The sequence below is a fragment of the Triticum dicoccoides genome, chromosome 3B (assembly GCF_002162155.2).
Source record: "Triticum dicoccoides isolate Atlit2015 ecotype Zavitan chromosome 3B, WEW_v2.0, whole genome shotgun sequence".
In the NCBI taxonomy this organism is placed as follows: Eukaryota; Viridiplantae; Streptophyta; class Magnoliopsida; order Poales; family Poaceae; genus Triticum; species Triticum dicoccoides.
Window position 1 is genome coordinate 449,512,017 of NC_041385.1, and position 19,900 is coordinate 449,531,916.

The 19,900-nt window shown below is 47.8% G+C and overlaps 3 protein-coding genes across 4 annotated transcripts; 2 read left to right on the top strand and 1 right to left on the bottom strand.

Moving 5' to 3' along the window:
* Window positions 1–3,191: 3,191 nt before the first annotated feature.
* On the top strand, window positions 3,192–6,314 carry LOC119276461 (1,4-dihydroxy-2-naphthoyl-CoA synthase, peroxisomal-like). Its single transcript, XM_037557511.1, has 9 exons — window positions 3,192–3,486; window positions 3,638–3,760; window positions 3,886–3,987; window positions 4,155–4,193; window positions 4,277–4,375; window positions 5,168–5,215; window positions 5,444–5,539; window positions 5,680–5,802; window positions 5,936–6,314. Exons 1-9 carry the CDS (start codon window positions 3,235–3,237, stop codon window positions 6,050–6,052), a joined length of 999 nt encoding a protein of 332 aa, XP_037413408.1. The 5' UTR covers window positions 3,192–3,234; the 3' UTR covers window positions 6,053–6,314.
* Window positions 6,315–13,449: 7,135 nt separating this feature from the next.
* Window positions 13,450–16,257, top strand: LOC119276462 (iron-sulfur cluster assembly protein 1-like). Its single transcript, XM_037557512.1, has 3 exons — window positions 13,450–13,935; window positions 14,902–14,956; window positions 15,849–16,257. The coding sequence occupies exons 1-3, from the start codon at window positions 13,605–13,607 to the stop codon at window positions 15,994–15,996; spliced, it is 534 nt and encodes a 177-aa protein (XP_037413409.1). The 5' UTR covers window positions 13,450–13,604; the 3' UTR covers window positions 15,997–16,257.
* A 1,208-nt stretch (window positions 16,258–17,465) lies between these two features.
* On the bottom strand, window positions 17,466–19,805 carry LOC119276463 (50S ribosomal protein L12-1, chloroplastic). 2 transcript variants are annotated; one of them, XM_037557513.1, is made up of 2 exons: window positions 19,172–19,804; window positions 17,466–17,783 (listed from the first exon to the last, which is right to left on the bottom strand). In XM_037557513.1, exon 1 carries the CDS (start codon window positions 19,706–19,708, stop codon window positions 19,178–19,180), a length of 531 nt encoding a protein of 176 aa, XP_037413410.1. In that variant the 5' UTR covers window positions 19,709–19,804; the 3' UTR covers window positions 17,466–17,783; window positions 19,172–19,177. The 2 variants fall into 2 exon arrangements, with proteins under 2 accessions (XP_037413410.1, XP_037413411.1); XM_037557514.1 differs by lacking the exon at window positions 17,466–17,783 and adding an exon at window positions 18,567–18,837 and having other exon boundaries at window positions 19,172–19,805.
* Window positions 19,806–19,900: the final 95 nt, after the last annotated feature.

The window sequence follows — 19,900 nt, forward strand, 5'->3', positions numbered from 1 at the left end:
GTATGGCAGTTAGGACACGTCAGCCCAGTGACGACTGGTTGACAGGGGCTGCCGTCAACCTACCGCCGGTGGCCACGACGGTAGCCTGCTTAATCCTACCGCCACGGGCCCTAGCGGTAGAAAAAAGGTTAGTTCACATTATTTTTTGCAATCAGGGTCAGATCCGACTAAACTTGACCAAAAGGACCGCCACTACCTCCCTTCGGCCCTCTCAACCCTTCGCCGCCCAATGACCTCAGCAGTAGGCTAGCACGGTGAAGTTGGCCCAGTGAGAAAGCTTGTGGTCAAAGGACGACGGGGAACATTAAGATCCAAATTGCCATTGCTAATTATGTCATCCTGAGGCTGGATAAAGCGATGGAGTCGAGGGCCCTGTCTTGGTTGGAGAGGTGGTTGAGGAGAACTTTAAAACACTCTTTGCTAGGGCTGGCCTCCCTACAACGTACGATTGAGAGGCAAAGATCGAGGCTCAAATGGATTAAAGAAGGAGATGCGAATACAAAGCTTTTTCAAGCGGTGGCTAACGTAAGGAGGAGCAAGAACTTTATACCTCATATTAGACATAACGGTGAGCTGATCACGGATCAAGTTAGGAAGGAGGAGATCTTCTCAGAGGTGTATGAGCGGCTGCTTGGGCAGGCAAATGCAAGGGAGGCGGAAGTGGACTTAGACTTTCTTGGATTGGAAGGAACCGACCTGTCGGAGCTTGATGGGATGTTTACTGAAGAGGAGGTTTGGAATACGATCAAAGAGATGTCGCCGGATCGGGCCCCGGGCCCGGATGGTTTCATCACGGCATTCTATCAGAAAGCCTGGCATATCATTAAGAGGGATGTGATGGCAGTCCTCATGAAGTTATATGTGGGAGATGGCCGGGGTTTTGGTAAATTAAACCGAGCACACATCGTGCTTATTCCAAAGAAACCCGAGGCGGAGGAGGTGGGAGATTTTAGGCCTATTAACCTCACCCACAATGCAGCCAAGTTGTTCGCCAAGATGCTTGACAATCGTGCGAGGAAAAGGATGAAGGAGATCGTTGAATCGAACCAGTCGGCGTTCATTTGTGGGAGGCACCTCCACGATAACTTCCTCTTGGTCCGGCAAGTCGCTAGGAAAATTCATGCTCGGAAGGATGCGAGAGTGTTCTTGAAGTTGGATATCTCACGAGCTTTCGACTCCCTTGCCTGGCCGTTCTTATTTGAGGTAATGCGTAGGAAGGGTTTTGGTACCAAGTGGTGCCAGTGGATTGCCATCCTCTTAAGGACCGCAAGCACGAAAGTGATCGTGAATGGAGTGCCAGGAAGAAGCTTTGTGCACGTCAAGGGTTTAAGGCAAGGGGATCCAGTTTCGCCTCTTCTTTTTGTGATTGCCATGGACGTCCTCTCGAAGATGATGATTCGCGCTGCAAACATGGGTGTCTTGTGTGCCTTCACGGGCATTGCCCCTCACCAAGCGGTGTCAATCTACGCCGACGACGTGGCCTTATTTGTCAAGCCTCGGCTCCTGGATCTCTCACTTGTCCGGTCGGTGCTTACGGTGTTTGGGGAGGCATCGGGTTTGAAGGTGAACTACAACAAATCCTTGGCGATTATGATACACGGGGACAGTGCGAACAGAGATCGAGTCGACGCGGTGTTGCAATGCCGCATGGGTGCTTTCCCATGCAGATATCTTGGGCTCCAATTGGCCATCAGGACTCTTTCTAGGGCTGAGTGGCAGCCTATGTTGGACCAAGCGAAGAGCTTTGCGCCGGCGTGGCAAAGGGGATTGATTCACCGGCCGGGTCATCTGGTGCTAGTGAAATCGGTAATTTCGGCTAAACCAATTCATCACTTCATGATTACGGAGGCTCCTGTTTGGGTGTTGGAAGAGATCGAACAATGGATGAGAGGTTTCTTTTGGGCTGGCAAGGAGAAGGCCCATGGTGGGGAATGTCTGATTGCTTGGGATGCGGTTTGCAAACCTACTTATCTGGGTGGCCTAGGCGTTCGGAACCTGTAGCTGCAAGGGCTAGCTCTGAGGGTGAGTTGGGAATGGCTACGCAGAACGGACCCTGAAAGGCCTTGGCAAGGCCTGCCAATGACGGAGGACAGAGATGCCCGCGCAGTGTTTGATACTCTGGTATGCATCTCGGTGGGGGAAGGCACTAAGGTTTTGTTTTGGCGAGACCGTTGGATTCATGGTTTCTCTGCGAAGGATATTGCACCATCTATTCTTTTGAAGGTGGATACGAGGACGGTAGACAAGAGAACGGTAGCGGAGGGATTGGAAAATGGGAGGTGGCTGCGGGATTTATCTGGAGATCTCGGCTTTGGTGACCACATGCAGCTCATCCATCTCAATCTCGCGATTAGTTTGGTCCAGCGGGACGTCTCGCGATCGGATGCCTTCTCGCGGCCTGCTGATCCGTCGGGTCGTTATACTGCTCGGTCGACATATCAACGGCTTTGTCTCGGTGCAATTGTGGTGCCTTATGCAGCTTGTATTTGGAAGAGTTGGGCTTTGCTTAAGTGCAAAATATTTGCTTGGTTGGCGGTGCAACACCGTATTTGGACCTCGGATAGGAGAGCGAGGCATGGGTTACAAGATCGTCCTTCTGCATGCTTTACGTGTCTGGAAGAGGAAGATAACGCAGAGCACATACTAGTCCAGTGTGTGTACGCTAGGGAGGTGTGGCATTTCATGTTTGATGCTTTGGGCTTGCAGGCTACCATTCCGGATGTGCAGGACCAACTCTTGGATTGGTGGTTGGCACAACGTGCAAGATGGAGCCGTGACGCCAAGAGGGGCTCTGACACGGTGGTGATTGCGGTGATTTGGGCACTATCAAAGCAGCGTAACGCGAGAGTCTTTAATAAGACTAACCAGCAGCTTAATGCGCCGGATTTGGCGAGGTCTATTACTGGAGAGCTGCGGGAGTGGAAGGTGGTCCGCCTAGGAGGAGGACGTTTCGCTGGGTTTTGTGAGAGAGTAGGCTTGCAGTAGTTTGGGGGTGTGTTGGGGTGTTTGCTTTGGGGGTTTGCCTGTATTCACCCAAGGTCTCTTGTACATTGTTTTCTGCTCTCTTTTATAAAAGTAAGGCACGCTTTTCCCGTGCTCTCGAAAAAAAAAAGCCCTCGTGGCACTGTGGGCCCGGTCCGCATCCCGAAAATCTCACTCTCATCCGGAAACGGAATCGACCAACCAGAGCACAACGCACCGCGCGCCACGCCCGCCTGCCTCTCGGCTCTCAGCATGGACGCGGCGGAGAGGAGGCTAGCTCGCGTCACGGCTCACCTCCTGCCCTCCTCCCTCCCGCTCGCCTCTGCCCCTCTCCTCGCGCCGTCCCCCGCTGCTGCGTCGTCGTCGCCCGCCGGAGATAGCTACCGGCGCGTACACGGCGATGTCTCGTCGGAGCCTCCTGAGTGGCGCGCGGCAACGGACGAGGATGGAAAGGGATTCGTCGACATCATCTACGAGAAGTCCGTCGGAGAGGGCATCGCCAAGGTCAAACATTTCTCTCCTACCAACACCCCTGTAAAATTTTGGGTTCCAAGTAAACACCGACCGGCGAATCGAAGCTTATTGTCACATTCACACCATTCTAGCACTACATTATTGTATTTAATGATTTGACTTATTGCATTTCTTGTTCAAGATCACAATCAACCGTCCTGATAGGAGAAACGCATTCAGACCACTGACTGTCAAAGAGCTGATGCGTGCCTTCAACGATGCTAGAGATGATGGTTCGATCGGAGTTGTCATATTGACAGGGAAGGTAAGGCTTGCCCCTTCTTCTAGAGGAACAACCAAATTTTATCGTTTTATAGTTCTGGTCATGGTGTGTTGTATATGTACGAATCGATGTGGACTGAATCTTATATTGATCTTTTTGCTGCACAGGGATCCAAGGCATTCTGTAGCGGTGGCGACCAAGCCTTGAGGGATTCTGATGGGTATGTTGACTTTGATAGCTTTGGCCGGCTCAACGTTCTAGACCTCCAGGTCAGATATGCATTCCTCTGACATTTTGCACACAGTGACCTACTTGCTTACAGTACAGACGAATTGTTATGCTATGGCCTATTGGTGTTAGTGTTGTAGTACTGTTCAGCGTCATTTCTGTATCAAATGATTTTAAATTCTGAGCACATCAGCTAAATTTTTTCCAGGTACAAATTAGGCGCCTTCCAAAGCCAGTTATAGCAATGGTATGAGCATTGGCTTCGCTATTATTTCATAATCGGTTTTCTTTTATCATCCAACATATTTGTCATGTCGGGTATGCTATCAGGTTGCTGGTTATGCAGTTGGTGGTGGACATGTTCTGCACATGGTGTGTGATCTAACAGTTGCAGCTGACAACGCGATATTTGGGCAGACTGGTCCAAAGGTGTTTCTCTGTCCTAGCTTGCTTCTTGCTTCCTAGTATGCAAATTAAAATTGTAGATTTTACATATTATATTATATTGTTGCCAGTTTTAAATCCTGCATGAAGGAGCAGTCTCCTTTTGAAGTTCTCCGCACAATCTTAGCATGTACAACGATTTTTTATGCACCCCTGATACCATCGGTGGACTTCTAGTGAGTTCTGACAAAACATAACCAACGTCAATTTCCGGTAAAAAAAACACCAACGTCAAGACTGACAACTTTGTCTTCACAATAGCATATTTGGATAAAAATCAGTAATCCAGCCTTTTGTAATCTTACTCTGAGTTCAACTAAAACTGCACCGTACATGCAGAAGTTTATTCTTGAATTGCTCGGGGAAGTCAAAGCTATTGAATGTGGTTACCGTTTACTTATGAACCTGGTTGTATAATAAATGAATAGATAAATTATTTTGCTTCACTGAAGCCCCGTTTAATGATTTATAATCAGATTTTAATTTGTCATATATGTAGAATGACTTGGTGTGCCACTCTAACAGGTGTTATGCACGCATTTTTCTACGGCTTCCTCTATTCAAATTTGATTATATTTCCTTTTGTCCTGAAGGTGTATTACTTTAATAGGGAACATTAAAATTTAAGAAATACGTGCTCACAGGTTAACATAAGTATAACATATTGATTTCAGATTCTTCTTCTTTTTTCCTGTTCCTTTTTTTTCTATAAACACTACCAGTTTAAAGTTTACAGGCAGCCTACTTTACATTTTTCCTCTGTGATTTGCATGACAGGTTGGAAGCTTTGATGCTGGCTATGGCTCTTCCATCATGTCTCGATTGGTAAGCTACCATACTAATCTGTTTGCTTCATGTTTGACTGGTGATCAATTGAGATGCACATTCTCTTTGTTCTTGTTAAGAACATACAGCAATTATGCCCCACGCTAGAGCTGCCAAGTGGGGAGTGAACTCTACGTCAAGCACGACCATTACTACCGTGGAACAATTTTGGTCATTTTTAGAAAATAGCAGCAGTGCTTTCTATCTCATTTTATCTCTTGTGGACAGGTTGGACCAAAGAAAGCCCGCGAGATGTGGTTTCTATCACGGTTCTATGCCGCTGAAGAAGCAGAGAGAATGGGACTCGTCAATGTAGTCGTACCAGTGAGTGCCTGAATTATTGATTACCGAAAATAAAACTACTTATTAGGCAGTTGTCTGCTATTTTCATCTAGGATGCAGGTTGCAATATGCTCCAGCTAAGGTGCTTCAACCATGTACTGTTATATCCTTTGCATATGCAGCTTGCTGATTTGGAACGCGAAACTGTGAAATGGTGCCGACAAATCTTAAGGAACAGTCCCACAGCCATTCGGGTGTTGAAATCTGCACTCAATGCAGCTGATGATGGTCATTCTGGTCTTCAGGTATTAATTTGTGGATTGTCAAAAAGTCAAACGAATCATGGTCTTGTTCAACTGGTGGTGGGATGTTCCTGTATGTCACATACACACATACTATGTCCTTGTACCTAATAATGTAACGGGACTTGTGCCACAGGAGCTCGGCGGGAATGCGACATTGATATTCTACGGTACTGAAGAGGCCAAAGAAGGAAAAAATGCGTACATGGAACGACGACGCCCTGATTTCTCAAAGTTCCCCCGGAAACCATGACTTCCATTTGATGGTTTCATCATCTTGTAGTAAATGTTATTGGATCTCTTCCCCTCCTCGATTTGCAGGAACAACCCACACATTTGCCATCTCCCATGGATAGTGTGGACGTTGTTATCTACAAAGTGCCAAAATTTTGTTGACAATCTGTTGCTGGAAATGCAGGTTGTGTACACGAAAGAAAATGTCATATTTGTGAATATCATTGCAATGTAATATATACTTACTATTGAAGTATATGTGGAATGCCCAATGTTCTCCATCAGTTTGGATTTTTGGATGAATCGTTGGTGCATGAAACTTTACATGGTATTGACTACTGCGTTTGCTCACCCCTATTCACAAACGTGGATGCGAGAGTGCCAGCATTTGAGGCAAGAGTGCCTGCGTGTGTGTGTGTGGGTGGGTGGGTGGGGGGAGGGGTATATGTGGAATGGCCAAGCTTCTCCATTAGTTCGGACTTTCAGGTGAACTGGTTGGTGCATTAAATTTTACACTTACATGTTTGTGCCTAATCAGCCTCAGGATGAGGTTCACATCACCACTGACATAAAATTTAGATGATACCGGAAGCGCTTGCAGTTTAGGCTTAAAATTTTTTTCCCATAAAAGTGAGTTATTCTACTTTGTGCTGCTCACGAAGTTGAATCTTAGTCCACCAAATTGTTTGGCTACGAGTGAGGTCGGTTTCCTATTAGCTACATGGGGATTCCGATCCATTATTGGAAGCTTTGTCATGCGGACTTTTTTAGAACGAAGACGCACGATGCGTCCGGCTTTAAATTAATAAAGCCCACCAGCAGGCAGCATCCTCAAGGAGTACAAAACAGGAATAACAAACTAAAAGGAAAAAAGGCCGAAGCCAAAAGTACGAAACATGCAACTGGCTGCAGCCTGGGAAGTGAACATAAACTAGTAGGTCGACAAGCAGCCAGACAAATGAAGCGCCAAAATAGCTCCAAAAGCATCAACTTAGGCACGGGCTTCCACCTGGATCATGCGGATCCGCTCCATGGCCTCCAGCATCCGATCTGCATCACGCCGTTTCCCCAACGAAGTCCATGTCTGTAGGAACACATGGCATTTGAAAATAATGTCAGCAGGATGGTTAGGGAACTTGTGTTCGATGGTCATCTTATTGCGGATGGACCAAAGAGACCAGCACAGCACCCCTACGCAGCGCCACAGCACACGTCCGAAACTACCCCGCTGCGCAAGAAGGATCCTACGAAGGTCCGAAGCTGAAGTGGGATTCCAAGTCTGATCGAAAGCTTTATGGACGGCACTCCAGGCAAAGCGGGCCAGATGGCACTTTAAAAAGATGTGGTTGGCATCTTCATGCTGACCACAGAGCGCGCAAGAGCCATCCGAAGGGCCATGTCTAATGGCAATGTTGTTAGAAGAAGGGAGGCGATCGCGAAAAAGTTGCCAAAGGAAAACTTTGATCTTCAAAGGAATGGACGCTTTCCATAACCCCCTAGCTATGTCGAGCGTCGGTCCCTCGGTCAACTTGTTATAAAGGGATTGGACCGAGAACTTCCCTGAGCTCGTGAGGGACCATGAGACCGTACCATTCTCAGGGAGAAGAGAGAAACCCTGCACCTTAGCTAGGAGCCCATCCCAGCTAGCGCGTTCGTGGGTGAGGAGTGGCCTATTGAAGGAAATGGCAGGGGGGTTGCATCTAAGCGCATCGGCCACCAAAATGTCGACGTTAGTGGCCAGTTGATATATGACAAAGTGGCTCTGCCAGAGAGGCTCCGTCCCTAGCCAGTGATCGAGCCAGAACCGCGTAGATTCCCCATTCTTAACACTGAACTTGGCCCCTAACGTGAAGGCAGGCTTAACAGCCTGGATTCCATTCCAGAAAGGCGATCCCTTCGCCTTTGAGGTAAGGAAATTTCCATCGGGAAAATATTTGGCACGAAGGATAACAGCCCAAAGCCCTTGATCGTTCTGGGAGAGTTTCCAGATCCACTTGACGAGAAGCGCCACATTCATAAGTTTGGAGTTGAGGATCCCGAGGCCACCGAATTTCTTAGGGCGGCAAAGCGCCGCCCACTTGATTAGGTGGTACTTCTTCTTGCTCCCAGTTCCTTCCCAAAAGAACTTAGACCTGGGGGTGTCGAATTTGGCATGGACACTGTCGGCCAGCAGGAACATGCCCATAGTAAACAAGGGTAGGGAAGACAGGCTGGAATTAGTCAGAATCAGCCTGGCCGCAGAGGACAAGAACCTGCCGCGCCAGGGACTAACCCGATTCGCCACCTTGCCGTATAAGGATTCCCATTCGAGGATCGAGATGTGTTTGTCCGAAATGGGGAGGCCTAGGTACTTAAATGGGAAACTCCCTAGTTTGCAATTAAGTAAGTTGGCAATGCGGGTGGCTTGGTGATCGTCCATCCCTATGGCAATCACCTCGCTCTTTGCAAAGTTAATCTTCAGGCCAGAAATGATCTCGAAAGCGAGAAGGATGAGCTTGATCGAGGCTACACTATTATCGTCGGGCTCGAAGAGGAGCAAGGTGTCGTCCGCGTATTGGAGGTGGGTGATCCCTCCGGGGCACAAGTGAGGAACAACACCTCGGATGTGGCCAGCGGACTTGGCCTTGTTCACCATGGCCGAGAGGGCATCGGCAACAAAGTTGAAGATTAAAGGCGAGGAGGGGTCTCCTTGTCTGAGCCCACGCTTGTTGCGGAAGAAGTTCCCTACTTCTCCGTTAATCGACATCGCTGTCTGGCCCCCCGAAACCAGATGCATAATGCGGTGGATGAAACCCGACTCGAATCCCTTCCGAGTGAGTACTTCATGAATGAACTCCCAGCTCACTCGGTCGTAAGCTTTCTCGAAATCGAGCTTAAAAAGCACGGCCGGATGGCGTGTGCGCTTAAGCTCGTGGACGATCTCTTGCAAAACCACCGGGCCTTCCAGGATGTTACGGCCTTTGAGGAAACCGGACTGGCTACGGTCAATCACACGTTGAGCAACCGGGGCAAGACGCGTGGTGTAAGCCTTGGAGTAGATCTTGAAAGGGACGTTAATAAGAGTGATAGGCCGATATTGCTTAATCGAATCGGCCCCCTTCACTTTAGGGATGAGACTGATGACACCGTAGTTAAGGCGCGAGATGTCGACCGTGCCCAACGCAAACCCGTTGATGATGTCGTAAAACAAGTCCTTGAGCGCCGGCCAGAACTGCCGAAAGAAGATCACCGGCCAGCCATCAGGCCCAGGCGCGGTATCGGTCTTCATTGAGCCTAGCGCATCGTCGATCTCCTGAGTGGAGAAGGATAAAGCAAGACCATCGTTATCGGCTTGTGTGACCTGTGATTCTTCCCCCCAGAAGTACTCACACAGACGCAAAACCTTCCCTTCCGCCGTTCCCAGGAGGGAAAGGAAAAAATCGTATATATGTCTCAAGATATCGGCCTGGCTAACCAAAAACCCCTGGTCCGATTGCAGTCTCAGGATCGAACATTTCCTTTTACGGCCATTGGCGAAGGCGTGGAAGTATCCTGTGTTAGCATCCCCCTTGGTGACCCACTTGACGCCGCCCCTACGGCGCCAGTATTCCTCCTCTTCCCTGAGGATGGCCAAGACTTGGTTTTCGAGGGCGTAACGGCAAGCCCACCCAGCCTCCGAAAAGGAACTGGAGTCTGCCTGTATATCGAGAGCTTTAATTTCCTCGATAAGATCTTCCCTAGCTCGCTTTGCCTCGCTACCATGGTTTGCTCCCCACCCACGAAGGAAGCCACGCAAGGCGCCGGCAGCCGCAATCCAAGTGTCTAGGGGGGCCCTGGAGTAGCCACACGCAGTCCTGACAAGCTCCCAGCGAGCGAGGAGCAACGGAATGAAGCCCTCTACCTCAAACCACCCTGGTTCGAAGTAGAAACGCTTGCTACGCTTGATCCTATCCTCCCCAGAGGCCAGGATCAGCGGAACATGGTCAGAGCCAATGCGAGTTTCAACGACCAAGGTGTACATGGGAAAGATCATCTCCCAGTCAGCCAAGACGAACACACGATCGAGGACACTACGGATTGGATTGAGTTGTTTATTGGTCCAAGTATATCTGGCCCCAGTCCTAGCGAGCTCACGTAAGGCGCAGGCCGCAATGCCATTGTTGAAAACGGAGATCCTAGTCCAGTCAATGTTGCCATTGTTTTTGTCTGCGCTCGAACGAATAAGGTTAAAATCACCCCCTAGAACAATGGGGATGTTAGCAGCTTGCTTGGCCCCAACCAAGACTTGGATTTCGCTCAGGAAATCAGCCGAGCGCGTGTGATCGGCCGGGCCGTAGACACAGACAATCGCCCAGGAGGCGAGCGAGATTCTATGCTTAATCGTAACAGCAATGAAAAAAGAACCAACATCCCAGGTTACAATATCACACACATCAGAATTACATCCCAAGAGAAGACCACCCGAATGACCAACGGAAGGGACCCAACCCCACATGAAACGATGCAGAGGATCATAAGCCAAAAGATCGCGAAAAGTAAAGGCCGCCTTGATAGTTTCTTGAAGAGCTACGACGTCGATACTTTCATGAGCAATATACTCCCTAAGTTGCGTGCGACGTCCCGAGTGCCCGCAACCCCGGATGTTCCAGAAGATGTAACGCATCAGATAATGCGGTTGCGGAGGCGAACCCCTCTGGAGGTCACCGGCTTAGCCACACGTTTCTAAGCCTGGGCACGGCTAGTCGTTGGCGCTGCCGCAACCTCCCTGGTTGCAGCAGCACCCTCCGACAGGACAAGCAGGGAGGGGGAATCCGAAGACACAGGAGTGGCAGGGATCCCCGGCGTCGTGTCCTCGGCTTCACTGGCCCTGGCCGCGGCAGCGGCTTCAGCCAGAGCCGCTTGAGCCTCCTCGCGAGCACGGATAAGAGACACAAGCTCACCGCGGTCTTCGCCTAATTCGAAACTGCTGTCGTCTAAGATCGTAGCTAGTTGAGGATCGGTGAAAGCGTTCAGAATCTTAAAAGAGGGGGGAGGGTTACCTGAGATCTCCATGTTCTTATCCGCCAGACGAAGTTGCGCACTCTCCAGGGAAGACAGATCGCCCAACGCCGCCTTGGCCCGAGCGCTGGGGGCACGCTGGGGGACCGGGGAAGCCCGAGAGCGGCGCGCCTTGGCCGTCGTGCCCGCAGAGCCCAACGCCGCCTGAAGATCCACCACGGCCGGCGCCACAGGAGACGGGAGCGCCAGCGTGGCAAGCTTGGCAGAGGGCTTCCGCCCGGCCGACTTCTTGGGGGCATGACCGGATCCCCCCGAGCTGCGACGGCTAGACAGAGGGGTGGCAACAGCAGGCTCGTTGAGCACCACACCCGAGTCAGAACCAAGCAGGCGGGGGGAGGCTGGGCCGCCAGCCACATCAAGGCGGCCAGCAACAGGCAGCGGCGCCGAGCCCACCAGGCTGAAAGCCCCCACTAAGGCACGGGACGTGGGCGGGCTGCTCCCAGCCGTGTCCGCAATCACCAGAGTCCCAGGCATCGCGGGCTCCTTCCCTTCGTCAAGCGCCAGTTCTTGAATGCCCAGCTGGTTCCAAGTCTCTGTGTCAATAGACGTGTCTGGCAGACTATCCTCAGGCTCTGCATCCTGTCCGGCCATATCAACATCCATAGCGCGGCCCGAGCCACCGATGGGTTGGCCACCCTTGGCCCCATGATCAGGCCCCTGCGGGCCAGCAGGCCCACCGGTCCCAGACTGGAAGTATATGTTGGAGAAAGAACACAAAAGCAACTAAACAGTTGGAAATGAAATCCCTCGCCCTTACCAGTTATGTGTCTGCCAACATGTATACATGGTGTCCTTCTTCCAAATGCCAAAAGAGGTACTACAAAAGATGGATTACTTCAGGATAATTTTTTTGATATTGGCAACGGAAAAAAGAAACATTGGCTCATTAATGGAGTGCCATATGCTGCACAAAAGATCGAGATGGCTTATAAATTCAAAATCTAGGTGGCAAAAGTATGGTGCTCTTAAGTGACTGGTTATTTAAGGTTCTTACCGAAGAGGGTGTGAGCAAAGAGATTCAAGATCTACATGTGAAAATATTGCGCTCTTATGTAACTAGTCATTTAAGCTTCTTACCAAGGAGGGTGTGTGGCAAGGTATCTTACGTAACGAACATGTGGGCTCTAAGACCAAGGTGAACCGTATTTTCTTCTGGTTTGGGCATTCGATATAAAAGACTCACATATTATATTCTTAGAAGAACTTGGCTAGGTAACGCCCCCTTGACTGCTTAGTAGCAGGAGCTTTCCCATATTGTGTGTCATAAGCATGACACATTTGAGGAAGTTCCGAGTGTGATGAGGACATCTCTAGTACCTATCACTCTTACACTTAGAGCCTCTGGCGCTACACATGTTCAAGTTCCAAAAAATAAGGACCAGTCACTAAAGCTCGGGCACGCAAATTAAGCAACCAAGTACTTTAAATTTCTTTTGTTGGGACCACTTCTAATGTTCATGAGAATTTTATGCCGCCTAAATTAGATAATGTTGTGTTTAAATTCAAGAATCAACTTACTAGGGGTATACTTAGCAAAGTGGTTAGAGATTAGTAGGCGAGGGTAAGTATGCCGGCCTTGTGCGAACACTACTACAGATCAAAATAGCACCGACCCTTGCATTACTGGCCGACCATTGACCACGCGTTAGTGATGAACATTATCACTAGCCGACTTTCGTACCAGCATGAGTAATGAGGTATTTTGTGCTCTATTGGATGTTTTATCACAGATTGGTCAGAAAATTGACTAGTCAGAGATCGTGTGTTCCAGTGGCCCAGATGAGCGATTTTTTTCACTTACGGGTTGCCATATTTGACCTGTTTGAGTTATGGTCACAAAATTGACGCTTTCGTTTGTTCCATAGGGAGGTGGCGCGTGATTACACTAGGATATCTTGGATCACTTTCCCTTGCCCGACAAAGATTGATCAACTGGGCACGAAACCAAACACCCTTTGACTCCCAAGCAAAAAGCGAGCCAATACTGGGCAGGGATACAAGACCGGCCCCCGGGAAAATTAGTCTAAGCTCGTAGTCACGAGGAGATCGCCGAATGGGAGGGAAAGAGATCATAATGTCGGCTGAAGCCTCAGAGAGGAGGAAGAAACCCTACTGAGAGTGGAGAAAACATTAGTTTTTGAAAAAACTAATTCTGGTTGTACTTTTTTTAGGGCTTGATGCTGGTTGACCTAAGGCCCAGTGAAAAGCCAAGGCCCACAGCCTGCCTGATGTTTATCCATCCATGCGGCCTGCGCTTCTCACCGGCGCGGATCTCCTACACCCACCACTCAAAACAGCAACGGCCAGGTCTTCTCCACAAATAGCACGCCACGTCTCAAGTCAAGTCCGAGAGCCAGGTTTGCCCTAGCCCCTTGCCGCGCACCGGATCGCCACCTCTTCCGACTTCCGCGGCCGCATAAACTGTCGAAACCACAACTCCACAAATTTGCCTCCCCTCTTTCCCCAGGTTAAACAACCCATCCGGAGCCGGAGAACGCCAGAAGAATCCAGAGGCACCCCCGAGTTTGTTGGCGATGTTGCGCGCGGGAGGAAGCCGGCTCGTCGCCCCCGGACTCCGGCGGCTCCTCGGCCCGGGGGCCGGGGAGAGGGCTGCGCCGGGGCTGGCGGCGGCGGGGGCGGGGGCGAGGGCGTACCACGAGCGGGTGGTGGACCACTACAACAACCCGCGGAACGTCGGGTCTTTCGACAAGGACGACCCCAACGTCGGCACCGGGCTGGTCGGCGCGCCGGCCTGCGGCGACGTCATGAAGCTTCAGATCCGTGTCGACGAAGGCACCGGGAAGATCGTCGACGCCTGCTTCAAGACCTTCGGCTGCGGCTCTGCAATCGCCTCGTCCTCCGTCGGTGAGCCCTCAAACCGCTCCCCCGCCCCCTTTCCCCACCTTTTCTCCCGCCGTCGACTTAATCTATTATATTCGTTGCAATATTTAGAGGTGGTTAGCTTCTGCGAATTGTATCGAGGAAGATAATTTGTTAGATTAGCTTCTGCGGATAAGGATGCGATTTTTTTTCTACCTGTTTGTAATCGATGCAGTTTGATTGGGCATGGCCAATTACGATGGCCTATCATCAAATCCCTACTTATTAGATGATAGGATGTTTGTAAGGATGATTCTGACTGAAACATCGACAGAAGAGATGATTAGTGGGTGCCGAATCTGATTAGATTAGAAGAAAGGTAGCAGCTGTAGTGCGAATGTTATCGATTGTGATATTGCTCTTTCTCTGGGTCTATTTTAGTTGCTGGTTGTTGAATTGGCTTGTGGCATTTGAATTGGCTCAGTTTGGTTCGCAGACCTATTCTACAAGCTGTATGATAGGAAGTTCATGCATGGATCACAGCTCATTTTAAGAATTTGCTTAGGGTAGGGTCCATTTGTCTGGCTTGTGGATAGTATGCTATTGCTTGTGTAAGTGGTCTTCGATCTATTTGCCTTCTTAGTTTCTGATTTTTCTTGGTTTGTACAGGGATGATTATCTCATAGAACAATGATGCCTCCGAGTTCATTTTCAGTTTCTACAACTGGTAGTTGTTTATCCAAGTTAGAAATGAGTGTTCTGTAATGCTGAGCAGACACCTTTGAAAGGTTCGATTATTATTTGAAACTGCTTATTTTTGTAGATCATGGCCCTAAACAAAAATATCTCAACATAATTGCTGCTAGTAGTTGATAGTCTATCAATTGGGTGGAGGCAGTTCGTTTTCATTTTTCTGATGTATACTTCTATTTCCCTGCAAGATGTATGATAACCATATTATCAAATCTTAAGTGCCGAAGTCAATTCTTGATCCTACCATTGTCCTTGCAGCTACTGAATGGGTGAAGGGAAAGCAAATGGAGGAAGTAGTGAGTATCAAGAACACGTAAGTTCTGCCAGATATTCTTGATCCATTAAATTATTTAAAAGGGTGTTCCTGTCTTTCCCAAACATTTAGGGTTGTCCTTTTGTTCAACATTTTTGTATTGTTGTTTACTTTGCATTCACTGAACAGGCGTATCTACTAGTCGTCTTGTGGTAACTCTGTAGCAAAGGTCCTGATACATAGTTTCCTTTGCAATTAAGATGTGGGAGGTTGGATGGGCCTATACTTCATTGACTCTTGATTATCTTACAATAACCGTCTAGTATTCAAGCTGATGTTGTGGCATTTGATTGCTTTTGAAGAATTTTGAGAAGGAAAAAATGTTTGAGAATGCATCGAGCCTGCATGCTGTAGATCTGCTTACTAACATTTCATTGCACTGTCATGGTCTTTACAAGTTACTAATAACATGGTCTTCTGGAGTTGCTAATAACTCGGCTTAGTTTTGATTGTTGATTGAGCTGGTGTTGCTTTATGTTACTCCCTCCTATCCATATTAATTGTTGCTGCTTTAATACAACTTTATACTGCTGCTTTAGTACAACTTTAGTAAGAGCAGTGACAATTCATATGGATTGGAGGGAGTATATTGTTTAATGAGCTTGTCATAGTGGTACAAGCTGGTCTTTGTGTTCGGAGGCTTGATATGACTGTTAACTCTATAATTGTTTGGCTGTGTATATTTGCAAATTAATATTGATGCTAATTGCATCCGAGGAAAGCTGCAGCTCATGGTCTTATAATCACATCAGATTAATCAACTCATTTCCTTCTTTTAGCTATGATTGCAATGTGACTGCTGATGACTCGATGTCTTCAGAATGCTGTTTAATGTTCAATAAAACTATTAAGCCCTATAAAACAATAACAAGCTCCAGTGCTCTGTTTTCAGTGAGATTGCAAAGCACTTGTCACTTCCACCAGTAAAGCTCCATTGCAGTATGCTTGCTGAAGATGCAATTAAAGCTGCCGTGAAAGATTATGAATCAAAGAAGGCGAAGCTGGGAGACAGCCCTGCAGAGAAGGCTGCCGAAGCATGAGCATGATATATGCTTCTGTTCTATGAGGGTGGGAAATGGTGTGCAATGTTCACAAAGTCCAGTGTTGTAGCATGTATCATAAGGATGAACACGAACAGTTTGAAATAAATGTGCTCTCATGTTAGGAGAAGTTGTTCATGTATAGCAGCTGCTACGAAAATTTGTGCATGTATAGCAACTGCTTGGAAGTCGTAATGTACAATTTGTCATTTGCCCGTTCCAAAAAACATTCGGTACTATATTGCTGGTTATTTTGTTGAACTTGTCTGCATGTTGCTAATATACGCTTTGTTTTTTCTGTGTGATGCCATGTTGCCGATCAGAGGCTCAGGGCTGCTGCTTCCTGAAGATGTGTGTTCCATGCGGCAGTTAACCCACTAGGGGGCTGGAATGCCCAATTTAGGAGCACCCATGATCCCCACTTTCACAAACAGAAGGTGTACTTTAGTGTTCTAAACTACTCCCTCCGTTCCTAAATATAAGTTTTTGTAGAAATTTCACTAGGTGGACTACATATGAAGCAAAATGAATAAATCTACACTTAAAATGCATCTATATACATCCGTATGTGATTCATAATGAAATCTCTACAAAGACTTATATTTAGGAACGGAGGAAATATCTTATATTTTTTTTGCATAGCGAATAGTTATAACCTGCATCTTGTTTTAGGATAGTCAGGCAAAGGGGATCAACAGCCGGATCCCTCAAACCATCCCTAAATGTTTAGGCTGCTCAGTCCCAAAAAAGCCATTCAACCGGACCCTAGTCCGAACGTCTAGACCGTCTAGCACCCCCAAACTCACTTCATATGTGAGGCTCAGTCCAGAAAAAAGTCGCTCAACCGGACCCTACTCCAAACGTCTAGACACTTCATATGTGAGGCAGATATAGGGTTGTCCGCTTGGATTGAAAAAAGACACTTAATCAGACCTTTCGTATGCAACCCAAATGTCTGAGTTTGTCTAGCACTCCCAAAACCATCCTATGTGTGGGTGGATATGAGGTGGTATGACGATAATGCCCCTCCGACCGCGGAATACTACTGTTGCTCCAGAGACCCCAAGGGGAAGGGACCGGTGATGAAGTGGAGTCCGACGCCCCCTTGCTCTATCTAATCCATTGTAGGATGATTTTTTGCAAATTTGCAATATGTCCAATTAAACTTGCTATGTCCGATCTTTTGTGAACTTTGTCAAGTCCAAGTTAAATGATGTAACATGAGATGCACTCCCTCCGTTTTTAAATATAAGTCTTTTTAGACATTTCAAATGGACTACAATATACAGATGTATGTAGACATATTTTAGAGTGTAGATTTATTCATTTTGCTCCGTATGTAGTCACTTGTTGGAATCTCTAGAAAGACTTATATTTGGGAACGGAGGGAGTACTTTGTTTGCAAGGTCTCTCCGGCCAAATATTGCTGATGGGGTGATGCCTACCAATATACACGTACCAAAGCGAGAGGCGAAAGTGCAACTCTTTCCGTTGGCCTACCTGACTGATCCTTGTGGATGGGTAACATCAAGGGTGCCAACAGCATCACCCAATTACACTTTGGAAAGCAGAACTAGAGATTCAGAAATACAAAGTGGGCATAAAACAACTTTCAGCGGCTTCGATAGATTCAAATCAGGCGGGAAAACAAAATACTCTAGACACAAACACAATATTTTCAGAGAACTTCCCAGTTTCAGCGCCACACATATATCTGCATATGGAGAGTTCATGTTCTTCTACTACCCAAACTCACATGCCATGCCCAATGTAATGCTCACATTGTTCTGCAGAGAAGGGAGATAAATGATATCAAACTAAGAACATGGAGGTTTATTCTGTAAATATCATATAATAATGAAGGAAGCACTGGATGAATTCTCGTCTTAAGGCAAATTATATGTAGCGCAAGTATTTTTGAAAAATGGGGAACTAAAATTGAGCTAACTCTCAGAACAAGCTAACTGAGACGAGCGATCAACCTGCATCAAGAAGGTACTGAGATCCCAGCGTGTGCACCAGCTATGAATGTTACATCTATTTACAAATTACAATATTGTTGGACAAACTACGCCAGGATTTAGCGACGTCATACCGTGGGAAGAATCGATCATCTACATCTTGGTTTGGGTGATATGTAAATACATACCACCTGAAAGATAATTTAGACAAACAACTTCTACACACTGCTGAGCTGACTGCAAAGGTACAGCCTAAAAAGCATAGAGTTTAAATTGTTCATTTGTTTGGCATTATACTTCAATATTCAGAAGGTCTAGCGACATCATGAATTTCTCAGTGGAAATACAAATAACTATGTTCCTTGTTCAAAATAAAGAAAAACATATCAGGAAGATGTTTTAGTATGCGGAGAGGCATCAATCCAGTGTGAAGCCTGAAGTTTTCCACAACAGTAGGCAAATCAAGGTTAGATAAATTGGTATAGTATTTTCTGTGATCAGTGGTATGCTCAACAGCACACCTATCAATTATTCATTATACATACTGACCGTACATGCTATTAAGTGTGGATACAGTATAAACATAAACACACATTGCTCCATGTGGGGGAAAAAGGGTACACTTTCACATTACTGTCCATTCTGTAAGACCCTGGAGAGATAAATGTCATGTAGCATTCTTGAACAATGTAGAACAATATGATGTAGCATTGTTGAACAATGTAATGTAATGTAATGATTAGCAACACCCCACCCGGAAGTTATAGTCCGAATTGACCTTGACTAAATACAGTGTGATGTATGAACTATTTCTGATTCTTCTTTTACTCGGGAGATACTTCCAATCCTTGATAACAGATCTGATGTTCCAAGAGATTATCTGATGGGCAATTATAAACTGAGAGCTATTACAGACTCAAAAATCAAAACGAGAGATATGCCGCTCTATTGCTCCAATAAAACTCTAAAACTGGCAATGCACAATCTCTACAAACATGACAGTATCATATCCAAAACCAATAGTACCCATTAGGAATCTAAATAATGCAACATCCGGTAAGTATACAAGATTGGATACAACACACGAACATGAACTAATAATTCCACACGCGCACTAATCTCATATGAAACAAAATCCACGGCAATTACAAGAGGAATACAAAAGATTGATATGAAACATAAAATGTAATGGGAGAAAAAGGAGCCTAGTATACCTAGTCTCACGCTATGGAAACCTTGGCGCCGACTCCCTCGAGCTGCTTCTTGGCCTCCTCGGCCTCGTCCTTGCTCACTGCCTCCTTGAGCTTCTTTGGGAGACCCTCGATAAGATCCTTGGCCTCCTTTAGCGCCAGGTTGGTCAGTGCGCGCACAACCTTGATGGTTGCGATACGCGCGCTGCTGGGCACCTCCTCGATGACCACATCGAACTCCGTCTTCTCGACCGGTGCCTCCTCGGCCGCCGCCGCGGCGGGAGCCGCGACCGCGGCAGCGGGAGCGAAGGAGGCGGCAGAGACGCCAAGACGTTCTTGGAGATGGTCGACAAGGTTGCGAGCCTCCTCAAGGGTGAGCCCGGCAATGGCGTCGCCGAGCTCAAGGACCTTCGGGGACTCAGTGGCGGTGGAGGCGACGGCGACGGCGCGGCGGCGGCGGTTGGCGACGGGGAGGGTCCTGGGGGCCGATGCGGAGGGGGATGGTGAGGAGGAGGGGAGAGAGAGGATGGAGAAGGCGGAGGAGAACGTGGTGGAAGCCATTGGGAGCTCTTGAGGCTTCGGTTCGGGAGTGAGCGGGAGGAAGAGGAGGAGGAAGCGGGGACGGAGGGGGATAAGATGAGGCGAGGGGATAGACGACCGGTGCTATCTATATAATCAGCTTGGTGAGTGGCTAATGGCTGGACTCTACTTAGCAATCGCAACGCTGGATGAGCAAAGCCAATGGGATCCTCT